Source organism: Zonotrichia albicollis, chromosome 3 (assembly GCF_047830755.1).
Source record: "Zonotrichia albicollis isolate bZonAlb1 chromosome 3, bZonAlb1.hap1, whole genome shotgun sequence".
NCBI classification, from domain to species: Eukaryota; Metazoa; Chordata; class Aves; order Passeriformes; family Passerellidae; genus Zonotrichia; species Zonotrichia albicollis.
In genome coordinates this window covers 52,462,245-52,482,060 of record NC_133821.1, presented here as the reverse complement: position 1 = coordinate 52,482,060, position 19,816 = coordinate 52,462,245, and the positions used below count along the sequence as shown (strand labels likewise).

The 19,816-nt window shown below is 36.6% G+C and overlaps 2 protein-coding genes across 4 annotated transcripts in view; one reads left to right on the top strand and one right to left on the bottom strand.

Annotated features, from left to right (window-relative positions):
• Nucleotides 1-1,337: 1,337 nt before the first annotated feature.
• Nucleotides 1,338-19,816, bottom strand: part of ERMARD (ER membrane associated RNA degradation) — a 23,519-nt gene continuing 5,040 nt past the window's right edge. Inside the window, exons 1-18 of one of the 3 annotated variants that reach the window (XM_074537441.1) lie at nt 16,945-17,308; nt 15,911-16,079; nt 14,663-14,802; nt 14,029-14,169; nt 12,830-12,919; nt 12,313-12,410; nt 11,660-11,796; nt 10,255-10,369; nt 9,622-9,724; nt 9,172-9,201; nt 8,595-8,662; nt 7,671-7,842; nt 6,698-6,781; nt 5,810-5,889; nt 5,202-5,330; nt 3,493-3,702; nt 2,426-2,539; nt 1,338-1,874 (exon numbers count right to left, since the gene is read on the bottom strand). In XM_074537441.1, the coding sequence (XP_074393542.1) occupies nt 1,715-1,874; nt 2,426-2,539; nt 3,493-3,702; nt 5,202-5,330; nt 5,810-5,889; nt 6,698-6,781; nt 7,671-7,842; nt 8,595-8,662; nt 9,172-9,201; nt 9,622-9,724; nt 10,255-10,369; nt 11,660-11,796; nt 12,313-12,410; nt 12,830-12,919; nt 14,029-14,169; nt 14,663-14,802; nt 15,911-16,079 (2,040 nt within the window). In that variant the 5' untranslated portion in view covers nt 16,945-17,308 and the 3' untranslated portion in view covers nt 1,338-1,714. Of the gene's footprint in view, nt 1,875-2,425; nt 2,540-3,492; nt 3,703-5,201; nt 5,331-5,809; nt 5,890-6,697; nt 6,782-7,670; nt 7,843-8,594; nt 8,663-9,171; nt 9,202-9,621; nt 9,725-10,254; nt 10,370-11,659; nt 11,797-12,312; nt 12,411-12,829; nt 12,920-14,028; nt 14,170-14,662; nt 14,803-15,910; nt 16,080-16,944; nt 17,309-19,816 lie in introns of those variants that run through there. The other 2 variants (XM_074537439.1, XM_074537440.1) reach the window with 2 other exon arrangements.
• Nucleotides 17,277-19,816, top strand: part of DYNLT2 (dynein light chain Tctex-type 2) — a 5,076-nt gene continuing 2,536 nt past the window's right edge. Inside the window, exon 1 of the mRNA XM_074537446.1 lies at nt 17,277-17,411. Coding sequence (XP_074393547.1) covers nt 17,409-17,411 — 3 coding nt within the window. The 5' untranslated portion in view covers nt 17,277-17,408. The remainder of the gene's footprint in view (nt 17,412-19,816) is intronic.

The following is a 19,816-nucleotide window of genomic DNA, read 5'->3' as shown; positions in this document are numbered from 1 at the left end:
ATCTGTGGCACTAATTAGGAAAGAAGAAACTGTCAATGTGCTTCATCTTAGCAAATGCTTTACCTGAACTGAATGCAAGATCATTTTACCAAAGTTTAAATATGGCAACAAAAGGAGAACTTATGTTGTTGAAAATACACTTCTGCAGTCTATTAGGTGCCTTTTAGTACATGAATGTACTTTCAAAAGGAAAAAGTGTGCCAGCCATTTATGTACTTTCAAAACATGACTGTGTGGTAATTTCTCAATCTTGTTCCTACAATGAATATATAAAACTTAAATGATTTTTGTCTTAGAATACTTACCACCATCAAAGCAAATGTCATAATAAATGTCACTACCAAGACACACTTAGCAGAAGTTAATATATCCGAGCAAAGTCAGTGGGTACAAAATAAGCCTCCAAAAATATAATTAGGATCTGCTGACTCAGGCTTTAAAAAAAGCTGAACTTTTAGGCTTATACACTACATTAGACTATTTATTTTCTATTTCTATATTTAATCTATTTTATCCAGTTCAAACTTCTTCACATAGTTTATTTTCATGGCAACAAAAGAATTTTTGGGAAGTGGCAAAGCTAAATCTCAAACATACACAATATATTTCAAGGGTAGCACAAAGGAAGCAACATGATCTTAGTTTATATCCATCCCCCACAATGAATAAACCAAACTAGCAATTCTCTAGCTGTGATTTCCAGTCAAGAAACACTGCAAAGAAGCTTATTAAAATGTAACTTGAATCTTTAATCCTTTGTAGAGTCAAACATTATCCAGACATTAGCCTCTGATTTTACTCTCCATAGGTGAAAGCAAATGGAGAGACATTGGTGGTCTCCTGTGAATCTGTTGTTCAGCCTATGCATTCCTTTGAAGTTCTACTCTTTGGTGATGAAAAAGGGGGAGAATTTATTTTGAAAAACTAAAATATTCAAATTAATATTGTGTGCAATAAGAGGATAACTTTCTAAACCACAGTGAACACATGTCTGTGAGCATGTGTGTGTTCACATTCATTCTATACGAAATTATCTAACTAAATATGTTTTGGAATGAGAAGATGAAATTTAACAAAACAAACACATACCCTGCAGAAGTATCCTTCTGCAGAAGTATCCATCCTATTCCCTTAAATCCTCATCTATAAACAACTGGTTACTGAGTTACCAGCTCTGCCTCAGAGCTCAGAGCAAGATCAGACTGTTCACAACTAATAACAACCACAGATGACAATGAGCACGATTTTAGGATGACAGTTCATAATTTCTTAACTTGTCAATCACAGTCTCTGACATAATACCTGATGTATTCCAAAGTAAAAGATGACTTTTCAGATTTAAAAATTTCCAGAGCTTTTTATTCACATTTTTTTCTTAGGTATTTTTCAGTACAGTAGGAAACAAAAAAAAATTACAAAAAATATAAGAACAATCAATGCACAAAACACAAGACATATTTACAGTAGAACTTGCATCATCCTGATTTAGTTCACAGTTTATCTTTTTCAGTGGATTTGACAAACAACCTGTTCTCTGGAACTTTGATCATTCATCTCCAGTATCAGCAGCTACTTCCTGATAAAAAAAGTAAACTTTGCATCCAAAATTTGAAAATGACTTATGAATTTTGTCTTTGAATTAGATTTATCAAATATGAGGTCTCCGTAACTGTTTAGATACAACAATTTCCAGACAATCCTAAGCCCATTTCATTCACGTAGCTAGATGCATTAACATCAGCTTTCTGTCACTGATTTTCTGTATTTTTATCAAAGTCTTCTTTGTAAGTTCCATGGTTTCATCCCACTTGTTTTTGTCAGGGCTTGTGTATGTCACCAAGTTCTCAGTGTACTGCAAGACTGACTTCAAAAACCTATGAGAAATAACATTAGAGAAAAAACTCCTTTAAGGATTTAAAAAGAAAAATTAAAAAAAAAGAGAAGAATATTGCAACGCCTGACTTAAAGCTGCAAACATCTTCAAGTTTCCAAATCTCCTTCAGGAGGACTGGATGATCAACACATTAAGGTTTGCTCTACTTTTGGAGAACTCTCCCTCTCACACTAAGATGGGGAAAATCTTCAGAACTGCAATTAACAGCACCATAGAAAGAATAGTGACCAAATGTGTGACAGAGTTTTCCCCAGATAGCTTCCCTTTGCTTTCTTGGTCAAATGTTTCACAATGTATGTGATATCCAACCAGCTGTTAATTAACACACAGGGGGTAAAGTCAGCAGCATACTGAATGCAACTTTTATGTATTAATATTCTCTATCTACACTTCAAGAAAGTTATTTTAGCTCCTGAGTAAACACTGTCCAAGGTAAAATTATGACTATAATGATGAAAAATCTCTACAGTACAAATCAAAATGGAATTCTGGGGCAATCTCTATTTTCATAAAGTGAATTTATATACTCACTTTAGATACTGCTGATAATCAAAAGGATTCTTCTTACAAACTGAATGAACACTGACTAGTTCCAGAGTAATCAATAGTAAGACAAGCCGCAACACTGGAGACAAAAATTTAATGCTAGAAGTAAAATAAAAATACTTAAATAAACAAACTAAAACCAAATTAAAAATAAATCATTAATATAAAAAATATTAAGACTTCTGCACCCAATCTAAATTGCTGGATATTGCAAAATCGGGGGAAAAGCTACTATGAAATGTCCCTCAGCAAAAAGCAGTGCAAATCCCAGAAAAGTAAAGAGAGAATATAAACTGAAAATGAGGGGGGAAGAGAAGTCAAATATCTAAGATTCCAAAGAAAAACTCGTGAGCTCCCATTAGGCCATAGATAATAAACTACAGCTCAACTAAATCACAAATGTGTATCACCAGGTGTCAGTTAAAGCTATATTTCTTAAATAATATGGTTAACATTTTTAGGAACATTAGCCTGCCAGTAACACTTATATATCTATATATATATATTTATACTGATACATAACTTTGCCAATATTTATAAAACTCTGTAAAGCCCCTATGATTAGGAAAAAAATTAATGGAATTTTAAAATTTATCTATAAAGAGCCCAATTCAGGTGTAATTATAAAAAGCAGTAAAATAAAGTAGATAAAATCTTCAAACCAGTTAAACCTATTGCAGTCAGATAAAACTTGAATGGCATTTATATACCTCAAAAGGAAAAGCCAGAAATTAAAAAATACAATCTAACATTCAAGTAGTACTTAATTTGAAAGCTTGCAATTTACAGGGACAAAATCTAGCAATGCTCCCCAAATTACTCAACAGTTTGAGATTTTCTTCTTATTTCAATATTGCTACTTAATAGAAATCTGATAATAATCTGGTAAATACATAGATCTGGTTGACTCTTGACTCTGAAATGGTTAAAAAGAACACGTGAACACTGTTGACTTTAAACTTCCAAGTGAGCTCACTGAAAGGCAGCAACAGCAGCGTGCAGCCATTCTCCCATAAACCTAAGCACAGAACAAAGCAAAACCAGCAGCCAACCTGTTCAGCATCCGCCGATAGTTGTGCCTCTGGCGGGAGCGCAGAGTCTTGTTGAGCCACTGCGTGTGTCTGAGCGCAGCGCCGGCAATAACCTGTTGGGACACTTGATGGCACTGCGCGCTTATTTTGCGGAGTATCACCACTACTTCCAGGACAGGTCGTGGGGAATACAGCGTGCAAATGCGTGTATCACAAAGTTCCACCAGCAGCCTCCAAAACAGAAAGGGATTTTTTAACGTCAATCTTTTGTTAGCTGGATTAAACATCAGATAAGTTTCATATTAAGTGCGGTTTGACTCGTAATGTTTTAATTCAGAAAACCTGGAAACAAACTGCCCTTACCTCATGACTGAAAAAAAGCAAGGGTCTGCGTAGTAGGAGTAGTGACTGTGTTTTCTATCACTTTATTGAATATAAATGCAAATCTGATTATGATGAATATGTTTCGCATTTCAGATCAAAGAAATACAACCACAATAAACAAAACTGCCTGGCTCAAATTATACACTGAACACATCAAATCACAGCAAGGCTGTGGTTGAAGCCTCCCACCATAGCTCAACTCACAATGAATTAACCTCCACCAAAATAAAACTCACTGAAACAAATGCTATTAATTAGTACTCCCATTAGTGTGTGGTCTTTCTCCTGGGCAGAACAAGAAGCAGACTCAACATTGCGTAAAACGCAGGTGGTGAGGCCATTTTTTTAATCAACACCACACCAGATCACGCTTTGTTAAAGCACACAAATATCTCCCTGCTGTCATATCTGCTACACTAATGTGTCACACATCACTTTAAACACTCTGTTTTTATAGAAGTGTTTCTTAATCTCCCTCATGCTCAGTTTATCCCTGAGATACAGAACATTAATGACTTGAAGTGATAAAGGCAGAAAACTCTAAAGGTCTAACACATCAATAATTAGGCTTCTTTCCTCCAAATAATAAATTTGCAGATTGGTGGGTAGGAAGCAGAGGACCCACATGTAATATAAGTAACAGGTAAAATCAGCAACAGGCAAAATCCTCTTTGCTAGATGCCACCCATGCCTAATGGGTTTGATTAGAAGTGCTTTGTTCAACATATTCATTTGATCATGGGAATCTTAAGGCTGCTCTAAGAGTGGCAATTAAAAGTCAAACTATTTTGATTATTATTCCAAATTGGGCATTGGAACTTACACACCTCCAAGTCTAACAAGACATTTTCTCTTTCTGAATCTTGATATAAGAGCATGAAGAATAGAATTGCATAGCACTGTATTGCCATTTTGTGGTAATACAGCACTGTATTACCACACACAGCTGTGACATCAAGCACACTAAAAGGATTTTCTGATGCAATTTTTGCACAAACCAGGCTAAAAACCAACTTAATCTAGTAAGTACATCTAGTAAGTACGCAAATATTTAAAGTATTTTGCTTTCATAGTCTGAAAAAAAACCGGTTATTTTTTCAGTCTAATTTCTAAGTAAAATCTCCACTGTAATTCTAAAACGTACAATGTCTCATCCTTATTTTGAAGATGACGTTCAGCTGCAATCCTAAAATTTTCAGATTAAATCAGCAGCAACACTAGAAAAGTGCTTACAACATTTCAAGCATTTCTCTGCAAAAAGGGACAGGATAATTTAGGTTTGAGAATTCTTACATTGGGCTGCAAGTAGAAAGTGACAGCAGGAACCAGGAGGGCATAAAACTCACCTCTCTGTTAGGACACTGTTGATAGGATCATCTGAACTACAGCAATTCTGGGGCATATAATGCTGCAACTGAGATATAATTTCAGATATCATCAAAATCAAAGTATTAGCTTCAGCATTTCCTTCCAACCTTAAAAACAAGAGAGAAAAAAATAATATTTGACACTATAACAGTCATTATTTCTTAAATGGCATAGATCAAGATGCAGATTTTTTTGGATAGCAGTGTATTCATCATCCACTCTTATGCTCTCATATAATTTCTTTTCCCTCTACCTTACAAGCATGATTTTCTTTCTCCAACTAAAGTGACCTTTTCTCATTGTTAGCAATATTCAGAACCCCTCTTAATTCTCCGTTCATAAAAAGCCTACAGTATACTGATTATATGATAGATGCATTAAATTTTCTTCTCTCAGCTCTAAACAAGTACAATATCTTCCAGTGATATTATTAATGACTTCCTCCTTTTCAAATGATGATAGAATGCTACATTCTTTTTCTATCTATTGTCTTATATAAAATTTCCCACCTGGTTACCAAGTCCTTTTCCGGATAAGGAATTATTTGCTTTTTTACATCTGGTGATCTTATATAGCACACACATACCCTTTAATCCTTTGTTCTTGTTCCTCAGGCACTGTTGCCAATTCAGGCCATAAATGGATGCTCTTCATACATTCCAGCACCTCAAAAACATAATGAAAAATGTTTTGTAAAGTACAGACTTTGACATGCTTTTCTTAGTGGCCCGTTTAGAAAAAAAAAACTGCAACAAACTGTAGGTCATTCGTTCACTAGTCATAACCGTGTAAGCCAACTTAATTTCTTAAGGTTTAGGTTAGGGCAAAAAGTCTGGATGTACACTTCCATGTTAACACATTATCTGAACAAACTAACTTAATATTCTATGGCTTTTTAAAATATAAAAAATTAACTAACATTACTTTTGCAACACACTGTTTGCATGCTGTTGAAAAGTAAGAGGACTAGGTATGTCTAGTGCAATCTCAAATCAATAGAGAAACATCCTCAAGCACTTCATTAAACTGATTGGCAGAGAACTACTATGACATTGGAGAGTAAATTTTGCTACCATGACAGAATCTTAATCAGCTGTCCTTCATACAGTAAAAAAACTTAGTAACAGCCTAATCCTGGAGACAGGACCTAGCAGTGGTCCTGACATAAAAAAAACATATGGAGATTAAGAAAACTACAGAAAAGCAAACACTCAGGTAAGAATTTCATGATTGAGACTATTTAGTGATCTAGAACACAAATATGGTATTAATTGCATTAACAGGAGTGTGCATAATTATATCTCATTTTAGCAACTGTGATTTCTTTTGTGTTTTGAAAAATAAACCTAAAGAAATAATAAAAAATATGTATGGTTTGAACTTTTTTTAGGACAATCAAAGCATGAAGAATTAGATCATTTTGAGGATTCACAATTTTAAGGACCAAAATGCTGTCACAGATGGAAGTACCTACCTGTTTCTTGAGCCGGGAAATTGGATGAAATCGAGATTGGTAGCAACTAGCACAGTTCATCAGTGGTTTTATGAGCATGTGTTCCTGATTTACAAGATCACAGACAATACACATCAGTTTCTCTAAGCTGTGCTAATCATATGCAGATTTTGACTTATACTTCATTTTATGCATGCCACCTATAGCACTGATGTCAATAAACACTTCCAAATGTCTAAGGGCTGAAAGAAGTAATCAGCACAATAAGTGGTTAAAGCTTAATTTCACATATTTTAACTATGAAGCCTGACAGCAGCTGACAGAAAAGCAACCAGCAGCAGCACACAATACATCTTGAGAAACTAAAAAAGAGCTGCAACTAATAAATGGAAGATTTATCTCATAGGTTGCTGCATGACATTGCAAGAAGTAATCTCAAATATAAACAGGAAACTGGGGAGAGTAAACAATAATTGGTGATGTTGAGAAACACAGTGCTAGGCAAAAAATGTTTACAAATTCATAGTGTAAGTATAGATACAAATAACACTTCCATTAGCAAGGCACTATTATTTACAGTGTCTCAGGAAAAGAAAATCTCATTAACTACACACTACATACCTCAGTGGGTGAGCCACAGATGTTCTACATACCTTTCAAATAATTCTGCAGATAAACAGGCTAGTTCATCAATACAATTTGACAAAATTAAGTGTAATCATTATAATTTACGGATCAACCATTTGAATAAGGACTGGTTTAGCCAACAAATTATAGTACAACGGGAAAGGGTAACATTTTGGAAAACCTTCTGTACTTATTTCCCTGCAAAACTAGGCAAAACATACTTTCACATTTTTTTACTTGGAGGAGTATTTCATTTGCACAAAAAGCAGTTGTCAGGAAAGATTCAGTCATAATGCTCTATCTAGAATTATATTTGGTATCCAAAATAACAAAAAAGAAATTCTGAGAAGAAAATACTGGTCCCTACCTTAAGAGAATACATAGCCTCATCTGAGAATCTGCAGAGAATAGTAATAGCAAATCCAACTATTTGGTTAGCTATTTCTCTGGGAAATGTTTCTAGATTGATCTCTCCATGGCTTAAATGATCTCTTATACGTGGGCCCTCCTGGTGGTTCAAGAAATCCCAAAGGAAGTCCTGTGGAAACACACACCAACAACACAGAATTCTATTCCATGTGCATTCATACAGAATTGAACATATTGTGTGTATAGAATATCTCTGAAAGACTAGTATGTGACCATGTCCCAGATATTCAGAAAAAAACCACTGCAAACTGTACCTGTAACATACATTCTATACTGTGACAGTTATTAACAGATTTCCATCAGCTTTGTGTCCTAGGCCCTTCACAGCTCCACTGCCTCTGGCAACAGGACAGCAACCTCAGATGTCCCCATACTCTCAAAAGGCCTCTAAACCCAGCTCCTCTGGTTTTTCTGTTCACAATCTGTTTGGGTAGTAAGATGCAGAATGTGCTCTGGTAGGTTTGAGCTGCATTTTTGCGCTATCTGCCCAGACAGTGTAAGGCATGTCTCCCAAGAAATCAGAAATTTTTAAGTTTTGAAATATCCCTGTATGAGGCATCAGTTCTGCTCTGCTCCATTCAGCTGAACTTCAGGAGTCTGAAGACAAATATCTCTGAGACACTTATATTTCAGAAAGAAAGCTAGTCCCATACCCAGTGCAATATAGCTTGTCAGGTATGACTTTGTATCCTCCACAATAAAAAAAGCTAACAGTTCTAAGCTTCTAAGGTTCTAAGCTGCTGGACATAAGCTATATGAAATAACTGAGTATTAGGCATATCATAAAGATTATTACTCGGTAAAACAAACAATCAAAAGACAATGATGATAAAACCCTAGAACACTTTCAAAATCACTTTCCATGGCAGGCTCTTCAAGAACTACAGGTAGCTGGTTGACTTCTTCGTTATCCAAATGCTTTGCTAGCATCTAGGAAAAAAAAATTTGAATAGAAACTTATTGAATTATTGAAGACCATATAATCAAAGAAGAAACACCAACTAAAATAGTTTTCCTAATCTGATGTGATTACTTCTGCCACGCTAGAATCAAGACGTCTAATTATTACTGAGAAACAACTTGAAATAATCCAATCAACTTCTAAAACTGATGATTTATGCTGGCAAGATTTATTTGTATTTATCTTGAGAACTGAATCTAGGAAAAATAGCAGAATGTTTGTTTCTGTGGAGTGATGAATTTCAAGATAAAAACATTTAGAAAAAAAAATATTTGTTCATTACAATTTGTATTAATTTTGATATCTGCAGAAGCATTCCAAATATAAAGTGTTTACTGTCCACCATATTTTGTTTGGGAGAAAAGTTAGAAATAATGCCATATTCAACAAAAGAAAGTGCATTCTTAACTCTAGTACTGGGAAACAGGCATGGTTTAAATTCTGACACTGATATATAGTTAGAAAAAAATCACAGTACCTCATCAAAAGTGGTGTAGAGAGCAGAAGACTAGAACAAAACACAAATAATATTATTGGTTTTCAAACAAAATCAATTAACTAGTCATGTATATAAAACTTTAGTTTATTCATTTGCATGAGATACCAGAGGTGCATGAATAGCAAAAAAGTCCCCTTATGAATGAAAAAAGGCACTTTGGGATCTTGTGCTGAGTTTTTTTAAAGCAAATATATCATGTCCTGCTTTTCACCCTAAACTACTGTTTCTGAACTTTAATCTTCCACTACTTTTTCAGTCCTTTTTAGAGGCAGACATTTAAAAAAATATTAAAGGCATTCATGAATCTCAAACGGAGAACTGTAAATAATGTTCCAAAATTGATTGAAATTTTGCAGGGTAAATCTGTAGATTTCTAGAAAAACTCTTTTGTAAGCACTAAATCATAATTGACTTTAGACAAAAGATTACCTCTGCTGTTAGCAATCGATTTGGACATTTATTAGTTGTAGTGAAGAGCAATCTAAGTCCAGCTTCCAGCTGAGGAAGTAAGAGAATCACACTGTCAGCATACCTGAAAAAGTAACAGAGATATCCAAAGAGGAGTTTTTCTTCCTTATAAATATAAAGCATTTTAGAATTACAGTCTCAGGCTAAACAACTCTTACAAAATTCCTTTGTAATGCACTTTGTAAACAAACAATAAATGACTACCTGTGCCAAAGAAACTGACCACTGAATCCAAGCTCAGAGATGAGAATAACTCACAAAAAGATGGAGCATGGGAGAGGAAAACAAAACGATACACTTTTTTTTAAATTCAAAATATGTGTGATTTAACATAGAAGATTTATTTCCACTTGCTTTGTAAACCTCTCCTTTTTTGCTACATCTCCAACAGCTCTTTTTCAAAATATAGTTTATAATCTTAATTGGCACAAAACAAAGCCATAACTCAATGAACTTTCCAAGACATCACCATAAAAAACCATAACTATAGGCTGTGAAGTAATTTAGTATGAAGCCTTGGAATCTGCAAATGTAGTTATAAAAATACAGAATATATTCTTTTTAGCGTCTAATAAAAAAATTACAAAATCTTACCTGCTTTGCTTGAAAGCTGTTAAAGCAGCGATCCAAAATGGTAACATAATTTTTAATACAAAACCGGACAGTTTTACAAGTTCTTCAGCTATGGAAAGGATTTCACTATTAAGATCTGCAAGTTAAAAAAACAACATTGAAAAATTACACATCATCTACACTTCACTAATGAATTTTAAATATTTTACTGAAAATATTATATAATTTCAACATTTGTAAAGGGAAATTTAAAAGTTTTCAATTTTCTTTTAACTATGCAAGTACAACAGTAGCTGTACTTAAGATCAGAATTTAAATATGTAAGATTGTATTTGTGGTGATAATGTAAAATAATAGAGTAAAACCAGTTTAAAATGTCATGCTTGCTTTTTATTGAAAGACTACGTAGCAACAGGACCCAGCTTCTATTGAGTTGTTCTCTATCTACTTCAGATACTTTAGAAAAGTATAATATTTATGAATCATTTTTATTCAGCCAGAATTAATACAATAGTATGAACATTTGAACATGAGCACGTAGTTACTATTTTATCAATTTTCTGTGTTAAAAATACAGCATTATAAACTAACACTTCATACTTCAAGGTTACCATGTAATGAAACCCACACTTACAAATTCATATTATAAATGTCTTATTCAAGAGAAAGCTTAAAATGATAAGTGTAACTCGATTACAGTAAGTGTTTTTTCAAAGCCAATCAACAGCCATAGGATTTACACGACATAATTATTGATTTGGTTCCCAAAATCCCTGTCTCAATTTCTGGGACAGTTGTTCTACTGATTATAGAGCACAAACTGACCATGATTACCACTGACACCAAGATCCCCTATATGCTGTTATTGCCTTAAAATAGTAGGAATAAACCTAACAAAGTGTGTGGACAGGGAGAAGATTTTAATCTGACACTTCAAATCCTTCCCTAAGAAAGGCATTAGTGTAGCAAAGATGTGTCACCACCTTTTACTCTGTTTCAACGCTACTTTCCCTGTAAGACTCAGGGCACTCCTGCTGGGACCCTTGCAAATGGAACCCATTGATTCTGAAAAAAGTTAGATTTCATAAAGGCAAACTAGATCACTGTTACATAAAATTAATTCACATAATCTAAAAAATATAACATAAAGTTGAAGTCCTTTAGAGGCAGACATATTTCACGTTTCAATGTGTTGCAATTATTTTAGAATGCAGCAGTCTTTTACTCAATAGTCAGTGAACTGTCTACATACTAAGAAGTTGCCCTAAAGCATGATTGATTCATCTAATGACAGTGTATACAGGTATCCTAGTTAAAATTTAATCTTGGAACTCTGGGAAATGCATTATTTTCAACAGCACTTTTGGAAAAGGAAACAATAGCAAATACAGGATAGTAAAAAATTTGCTAGTGGTTAAATACTTGCCTGGAAATGCATCAAGCTCCTCTAAGCTAATGAAGATCACATAAGGTTGATGTACTAAAACACTTTTAGTTTGCAGAAGATAAGTCTGTAACAACTGACCCAATCCTGCAGTTAAAAAGAGCAGCATAGCACAGTATCTAGGGAGAATACCAAAATATATTAGAAAAGCATATACAAAGAAATTTTTCTGCAAAGAACCAACATTTGTGAGTTAGGAACAAAGAGGGTTTTTCACTTTTTTAAAAAACACTCAGAATGTACTCTCCCCATCTAAGTAGGAGCACTTAATTAATTGCATTCATAAGCATGAAAAAAAGAGAGGAATTAGATAAAAAGCATCACTGTATTCTACATTGGCTGTTGTTGCTTCTCCTTCTACCCCATTACTCTGTTCCAAGTTACTCCTCACTGCCCCGGCTTAAAAAAAAGTTGAACTTTCTTGTTTTCCCTAACAGTACAAAACCCACTGGACCTAGTACTGGCCATCTTTGATGGCTGAAGTATTCTATGGGAATCCATTTCCAAAAGAAGCAGAAGCTGCAAGGGAAATTTATTTTCTTTCCCATAAGAGAAGAAGGGGGTTACTAACCATTTTCCAAGAACTCACAAGTCTGACTGGTAAGAAAAGGAGTGTTCTTTTCCTGGTAACTTACTTGGCAGGAATTTCTTGTGGAGATGCAAATCCATGCCACAAAACATTACGAAGGTTCAGACCATGTGGAGATCCAATGAACACCCTCAGTACATTCATCTAATCAATAAAGAAAGCAATGACTGCATGAAGAAATCCATTATTTTTTGCCTTACCCTTCTAACTTTTATTACCTTTCACTGGTAGTAAAGCTCAGAAGTTATTAAGAAACTACAATGTCTACTGTCAAGATGACTGGTCATCACTTGTCACAGTAATAGAAACTCTTTACTTGCAATTCCCAGTATTCTCTGAAGGAGAATCTCTCAGCTTATTTGTACAAGATATAGAGTACAATATGGGAAGAATCAAACGAGCTATTAGACATCCCAAACAGTTATGACAGGAAAACAAATGACATCAAGTTTAGCTCTTACTTCTTGTACTATAAATAATTTAATGCAAATCAACACAAGGTACATTTGGTAGGAAGAAAACCAGCTCAGTAGTTATTCCTTATTTCAAAACAATGTACTTACTACAGCTTGTCCAAAGACATCTGCAAGCTGCTCAGATGCAAGCAAGTCTCTTAGAAGGAAAGGACAATCATTACCCTTAAGTAAATACACCTATTAAAAAAAGGAGCAGAACAGACAATAAATAATTTATTATATTTCTTTGTATTTCAAACATATACCCTGACTATTTTACCCAATAACCATTTTCATTATTGTAAAAACACTAACCAAACAAAACCCACCAAATCCTTAAAAAGGTCTTAAATTCTGTAATTTCATGACAAATTAAAATTTAGACAACATATGAGGAAAGAGTGGGTATTTTATTTAATGTGACCATAGTTAGGCTTTTCACAAGGTCTGTATATGTACTGCTTTTCTCTTCCAAAAAATCCCACAAAACCAGTAAGCCACAACAAGAACACCTAATTAAGGGAATAAGCTCTACCAAGGATGGTGTATTTTGTTTTTACAACAGAATTTACAGAGTCTGTCAGTGTGAAAGGGAGGAGACTTGTGGTTCGTTTTCTGATTCAGACTCTTCTTTAAACTAGATTTTATCCTTGTTGGACAATAATAGCATCTCAATTTTCAACTGCTATCACAGCTTCTATTCTTTGTACTCTCCCTGACATTTTTTCCCAATCTTTGGTGATTTGTTTTACTGAAAAATTTACCACACCTCACAATTGGGCAAATTGGTTTGTAAGTTAGCCCACTGCTCTTTCTCTGTCATTTCCTTCTCCAGAGCTCCTCATAGATATTGAACAGCTAGCCATTTCAACCTACCTGGCTGTAAAACAGCCCAGCAGCAAAAACTGCTTAAGTAGCTGTTTCTCCCTTCTCCCTAGGAAAGAAGTTACCCAGTAGCCTGTTTTTCCAACTGCATGCCATCCCTCCCAGAAGTTAATACACCATCAGATCTTCTGTGGGAGCTACGCTACCCTACTTCAGTTAAATAAATCAAACTAATTAAGATCTACTGTGTACAGTGATCAATCAAACACTTCTATTTCCTAATTAAATTAGTTAGTAACAGCACTCACACAAGCAACTCTACAAGCACTGGTGAAGGAGCCCCACATCATCAGCACAACTGGATCCAGGAAAGAACCTCTGTCCAACTCAAAATGCATGTGGGCTATTAGTGTACTAATACAGAACAGGGTACCTGCATCACTTTTTTCAATGTACAATTAAATCCAAGAGCTCATTCCCACCTTATAAAGCCAAGATAGACTCCTCATGCTGTCACTTACGTCACCCAAGGCCCGCTCCAAGCATGATGTTAGTTTCATTAAGCCTAGAGCAACTTCTGTAGCTTGTGTAGATTGTAAAACATCAAACACTTTCAGAAATACCTGCATGATGGGGGAGAGGACGAATGTTGTGCTCAATATTTAAAAGGAAAGATGACATAGCCAATAGCACAGAGAAATGTAAATATTCCTCCGTGATAGTTGCTGTGCAAATGTAGAAAGAAAACCATGCCAAAGAAACAAAAGCGTAGATACCTGGAGAGAAATTTCCCTAGAGTACCTCTTGATATTTAGTGACTTACATATTTATAAATATCCATAATTACTTTACAAGGTAAAACTTGGCATTAGGCACATACTATTAAAAAACAAAATCCTACAAACTAATGTAAGAACAGGCCCAAACCTCCCATGTTGTCTAACACAAAACCTAATTACAAAGTCAGAAAAATTATAAGCAACCATCTATCAGAGAAGGACAATTAGTCACAAATTCTAAGCATTTTGGTTCATGGATGCCTCTTCTGTGTTCTCACATTAAACTTCCACAAAGAGTTCAGGTGCCAAAATACAAATTTAAGAGAAATTTCCATACCTCTGTGCAGTTTGTCCAGTGGAACCACGATGCATAGTGAATTACAAACTGCTTCTTGGTCAGAGATTTGAAGTACGAATTAACAGATTCACAGACAGGTCCTAATGATCGTATGCTTTTGATATAATCCACACTTCGATCTTAAATTGAAAAATAGAAGGTGATTAGCGTACCAACCTTCTTGAAGGCCTAATATTTTAAAACTCACTAGGGATAAAACCTGCTACAGTTTGTGTACATATTTAGCACAGAAAACTTTATCCCGACTATTTTAGTACAACCAGTACAATACAATTTACTGTCCAAAACACCACACAGAAAAGGTATTAAAAAGTAAAACTGCAATGCAAATCCAGGTAATACCAAGCACCTTCTCTGAATAGAACAAAAAAACAACCCAAAAATTCTACCCCAACAAAAACTTAACACAAGAAAATATGAAAGTAAATAGGATCATTGTGTTCTGCTTTTGTTGAAATGTAAAAAAACTACTAGAATTTCTATAGAAATTCCATACATCAAGCTGGAAGCTAGGGCAGGCTCAGTGAGAGTCAAACTGCACCACTTATGGCCTTTAAAGAAGGCAGATGGATGTGGTAACTTACAGAGTGGTATCACTGCCTCTTTTTGATGGGACACTTTTTATAGGAAAACAAATTCTTATGGTTTACTGAAAGATATTTCTACCACCTCTGGAAATTAATAACAGAGCTTGCATGATGCAATTTGGCAAATTAAAATTCTATTAATTCATCAGGACATAAATACTTTGTTTTGGTTAAAAAACAACTACAAACTATTCCACATAGAAGTGAAACAAGACTGGACTTCTGTACAACCAAAAGCTGGGAAACACAAACAGAAGCAACAGTAGCAATATTGATGGCCCCAGGCTTTTAAATTTAGCACAAAAGGAATATAAAGAACAAAACAATTATGAGGTTGGAGAGAAGCAGAGCTGAACCCCTTATGTTACAGGCACATAAAGCTGGGAACCAAGATGAAGGCAAAGTAGGAGCTACTTAGGTAGCACAGATTACACGAACATTAGGAGCCAGCAAAAGCCAAATACAAATGCACATGAAAAACTTAAAGCTCTTTGTAGATATGAACTCTACATAGTCTAATCTGCAGCAGAGCTGATGCTGTACTGTAACAACCTGTCACAACTCAGCTAGAATTGCTGAGCTGTACTGAAATTCTGCATCAGTCTTACACGCATCACTACTACAGCAGGTAAACACCAACCTGATTCAAGGTAACACACATGCTCTGTAACAGCTGGCCAACAAACTTCCCCACTTCCAGATAAAATATTATCAATATCATAAGTGTCTTTCTTCTCAAATCCAAGTTTGCAAATCGCATAGTGCACAGGTTGAGAAAGGCAAGTAGTGACCGAGTCTGGCAATGCCATCTAGAAAAAACACACACACACAAAAAGAATCCTTGTAACAAGAAAGCCAGAAAACACATGAGAACAAAAATATTACTAGAACATACCCATCAGCACAGCTACACAGACAGTAATACACTGTCTGTAAACAAGCTGTTTGGGTTTGCAATGCAAGTTTCATTCACATACGTGATGAAAGGAACTCTCAACCAGAACTACCTTCATAAAACTGGGGGAAAGCATTGCTCTGTTTTCACAAGGTCAGGAGGGTGAATTTCAGCATGGTTATATCTACTGAATTCATGGCAAGATAGACTGAAGCAAAATATCTCAGTTTATACGTAAATGTTCTGCCTAATCTGAGCTTGCAGAGAAACTGATGCTACTTCAAGTAAACCAAGAGCATCAGTCCTTAAAACCAGCAAGATCCTTGGAGGGAGGCAGGGGAAGAACACGTGAATTCTGTAGCAATGTTAGTGCAATTTAGGCATTCATGCTATTTTCACATTAGTCTAAACAGAAAAATGGACTGATTCAGAAGCACACATTTAAATTTTAAAAATTGCACAGATAAAACTGTGCCATGTTAACAAGGATGAAAATGCTTCTGATTTAGTTAAAAAAGTCACACTTCATCATTCATTAGATAGACAAGAAATTGTTTGATAATGAAGTACCACAACTAATAATAATGAAAAATATGCCATTAAAGTTAAATTAAAAACATTTTTTCCTCTCTAATTAGGTGGCAGAATTTACCCTCACATATGTAATTTCTGAATCCATGGCTTCAAGGAGAAAAGAAATATTTACATAGCTGTCAGCACTAAGCAAGGGTAACAGTTCCCATTGGAAACCACTATTAGCTGCCATCTGGAGTACCTACCTGCTATTTAAAGAAAAAGAAAGTTAAAAATCTACAATGTTCCGAAGACGTATCATTCAGTCCATCTTAATTTGTGTCTCTTCCCGTTCGCCGTTTCTCTGTCAAAGACAGAAGGCCAGAGCAAAACCTGCACGACCGCTGCTAACCTTTAATGCCAGCACTTCTGCAAAACGGGCCAGGCACGGGGCGAGGCGCTGACCTTTGCAGGGAGCGCGGGCTGGCACTGGCAGAAGCGGGGCAGGGCAGGGCAGGACTGGGCTGGGCTGTCCCCTCCCCTCCCCGCCCTTTCCCGGGGCCCGGCCCGGGGCCCCGCTCCGCCATGGCCGCCGCCGGCTCCGTTACCGCTGCCCGCGCGCGCCGCGTCACGGCCGGCTCGCGGGCAGGGCCCGGGCCGCCGCACGCCGCCCAGCGGGACCGCCGCCACCGCAGCCGAGGACGCAGGGAAAAAGCGCCAGGATAAAGACATGGTGAGCGGCCGCCAGGGCGAGGGGCGGCACAGGGGGCTGAGCTGGCCGGGCTGCGGCCCCGCCGGGAGCGGGGACAGCGGCCTGGGCGCGGGGGGGTGTGGTGCGGTGCCCGACTGAGGCGGGGGTGCCGGTCCGGGCCTGCGGCGCTTCAGTTGGTAGGGAGGGATGGAGCGGGGAGAAGGTGGGATGAAAGGCGCGTGTGATCTTGTGAAAATTGGTGTGAGGAATGGTGTTCCCTCTCGGTTCGTGCCCGGTTTGGGATCGCTCCGCTCTTTCTGCTTGGTCAGGTGTGATGTTGGCTCATGCCCTGCGGCTGGGTGCTGCCTCAGGCGCTGCGAGCCCGAGCTGCTGTGCTGGTAACGAGAAGGGGCGTCCTGTCTTTGGTGGGGCACTCTGTCCAACCCGGGGTGCTGCTCTGACCTAGAACCCGTACCTTCTTCTGAAGGAATAAACAAGAACTCTTTCCTGTTTGTTTTAACAACTAAAACCTATTGATTGTTAAAATGGACTTACTAACAAACAGTATTTAATGTAAATAGCAAAAGCTTTTTTTTTTTCGTCTATTAGCAATCTTCCTTCTGTATGTCCAAAGTTAAGCCAATGTACTCGAGTTGAATAGCCTAAGAACAGGCGTTTTTTGGTCAAGTGTTCAGTTCTTGAACTCCTGAGCGTTTTATTCAGGGTGCAAATATTTTACAGAAACATAATTGCCACATTGTGCTAAAACTTCGGGGTTTACTGTGTATTTTATACAGTGATATACAGAAGAAGGTTTATTTACTAGCCATATCTGTAGAGAAATCGAGGTTTTTGGTTGCCTCACTAGTAAATGCAATGCCTTTTTGCAAGTGATTATGAAAGCTTCTGTCACTAATAATAGCAGGTAAACTTTTAAATATCACCATTGTTAGAAGTTGTGTGCTATAGACATGAATTTTCTTCCAGCATTGGTGATAGAGGTTGAAAGTAATATGCCTCAAGCTGAACCACGTCAGCAAAGAATCACTGTTTGGACTGCACCCTTTTTCACAAGTTCATTGTTACTCACATGGATGGGGATGCTCATTTGAAGACCTCAGCTGCAAGACTTGAGGTGGTTTTTCTTCTGTTAGGTGATGTGTGATGAGCATGTCAGGGCTTTAGTCTTTTTTTTTTTTAGTCTTTTGAGATCTGAGCTTGCAGTTAGTAGATAATGAGTGTCCACAGGCTAAGTGCAAATGTGTTTGGTCCTTGGGTTTTTAGAGTGAATGCTATTCAGAGTTCAGCAAACACCAGCAGGCAATTTGCACTAAGGCTGCCAACATCACTGCTTTTAAGGAACTAGAGGAAACTTTTAGGTGATGTCCACAGTTGTTGACAGAATGCATGTGCAAGCAATTTCATAGAGAAGAAACTGCTTTTCTTCCCTGATTCTTAAAACTCCTCAGATGGAAAGAGTTCTGAGCCCTTGAGTAGTGCATCTTCTAAAATAATTCTCATTAGACTTTTACATTATCCATAAGTGACTTTTTTCAGTACTTCTTAGTAGCATAAGCCTTGCATTGTGATGTTATTTCACCTTTGAGTTCTTTTCTGCTCTCCTGGTAAGAACTGATGATTTTCTCTCAATGTTGGGTTCTAGCAGTAGTCAGGAAGTGGAGCTGAGACTGAAGAGTCAGTGAAACTTGGAAGTGATTTGTTAGGAAGTAGCTGGTATGGAAGACCATTGCCTGTGGCATTTGTTACGATCTCATTGTTCCTTGTGCTTTTCTGTCTCCGTCTTTGTTACTATTTTACTGTTCTGTTTTAAGCCACCATGGTGGACAGCAGGTGACATTTTTTTGCAACATCAGACTTACTTCTTGCATTCATAGAGGGACAGGTTTTGTTATGTGTCTTGAAGATATAGAGTACCTAGCTGGATGGGGAGAAAACGTGATCTTCAGAGATCTTGTTTTCAGTTCCAAGCAAAATTACAAAGCTTTGCACACTGGAGCTTACTTTTTCCTTCCTTTTTTTTTTAATGAGCAAGTTAAATCATCATTACATAAGCTACTATTTTAGTAACAAGGAATAAGGACAAGCAAAATGAAGTAGTAAATGAACCAAGTCTGTATTTTGGGTATTGTGTAGGCTATTTGAATGAGAAACTTGAACTTGTGGCTAACAGTCTTGGATGGGTACATTTATATCTGTGTATTTTTCCTAGGAAAAGGGAGCAGATTCAGGGTGGTAATATGCTGTATCTGATGGATGAGTTTAAATGCAAAGTTCATTTGGGTTTTGCTGGAAAAGAATTTAAAATTGAGTCAAAGTCAACCACTTCTCCTGTTCCAGGCAAAACAGTAGTTAAAACAGCCAGAAGATGATAACCAGCTTCTAGCTTTCTGTGGTTTTTAACATATTCCTAGACTAATTGTTGGGGA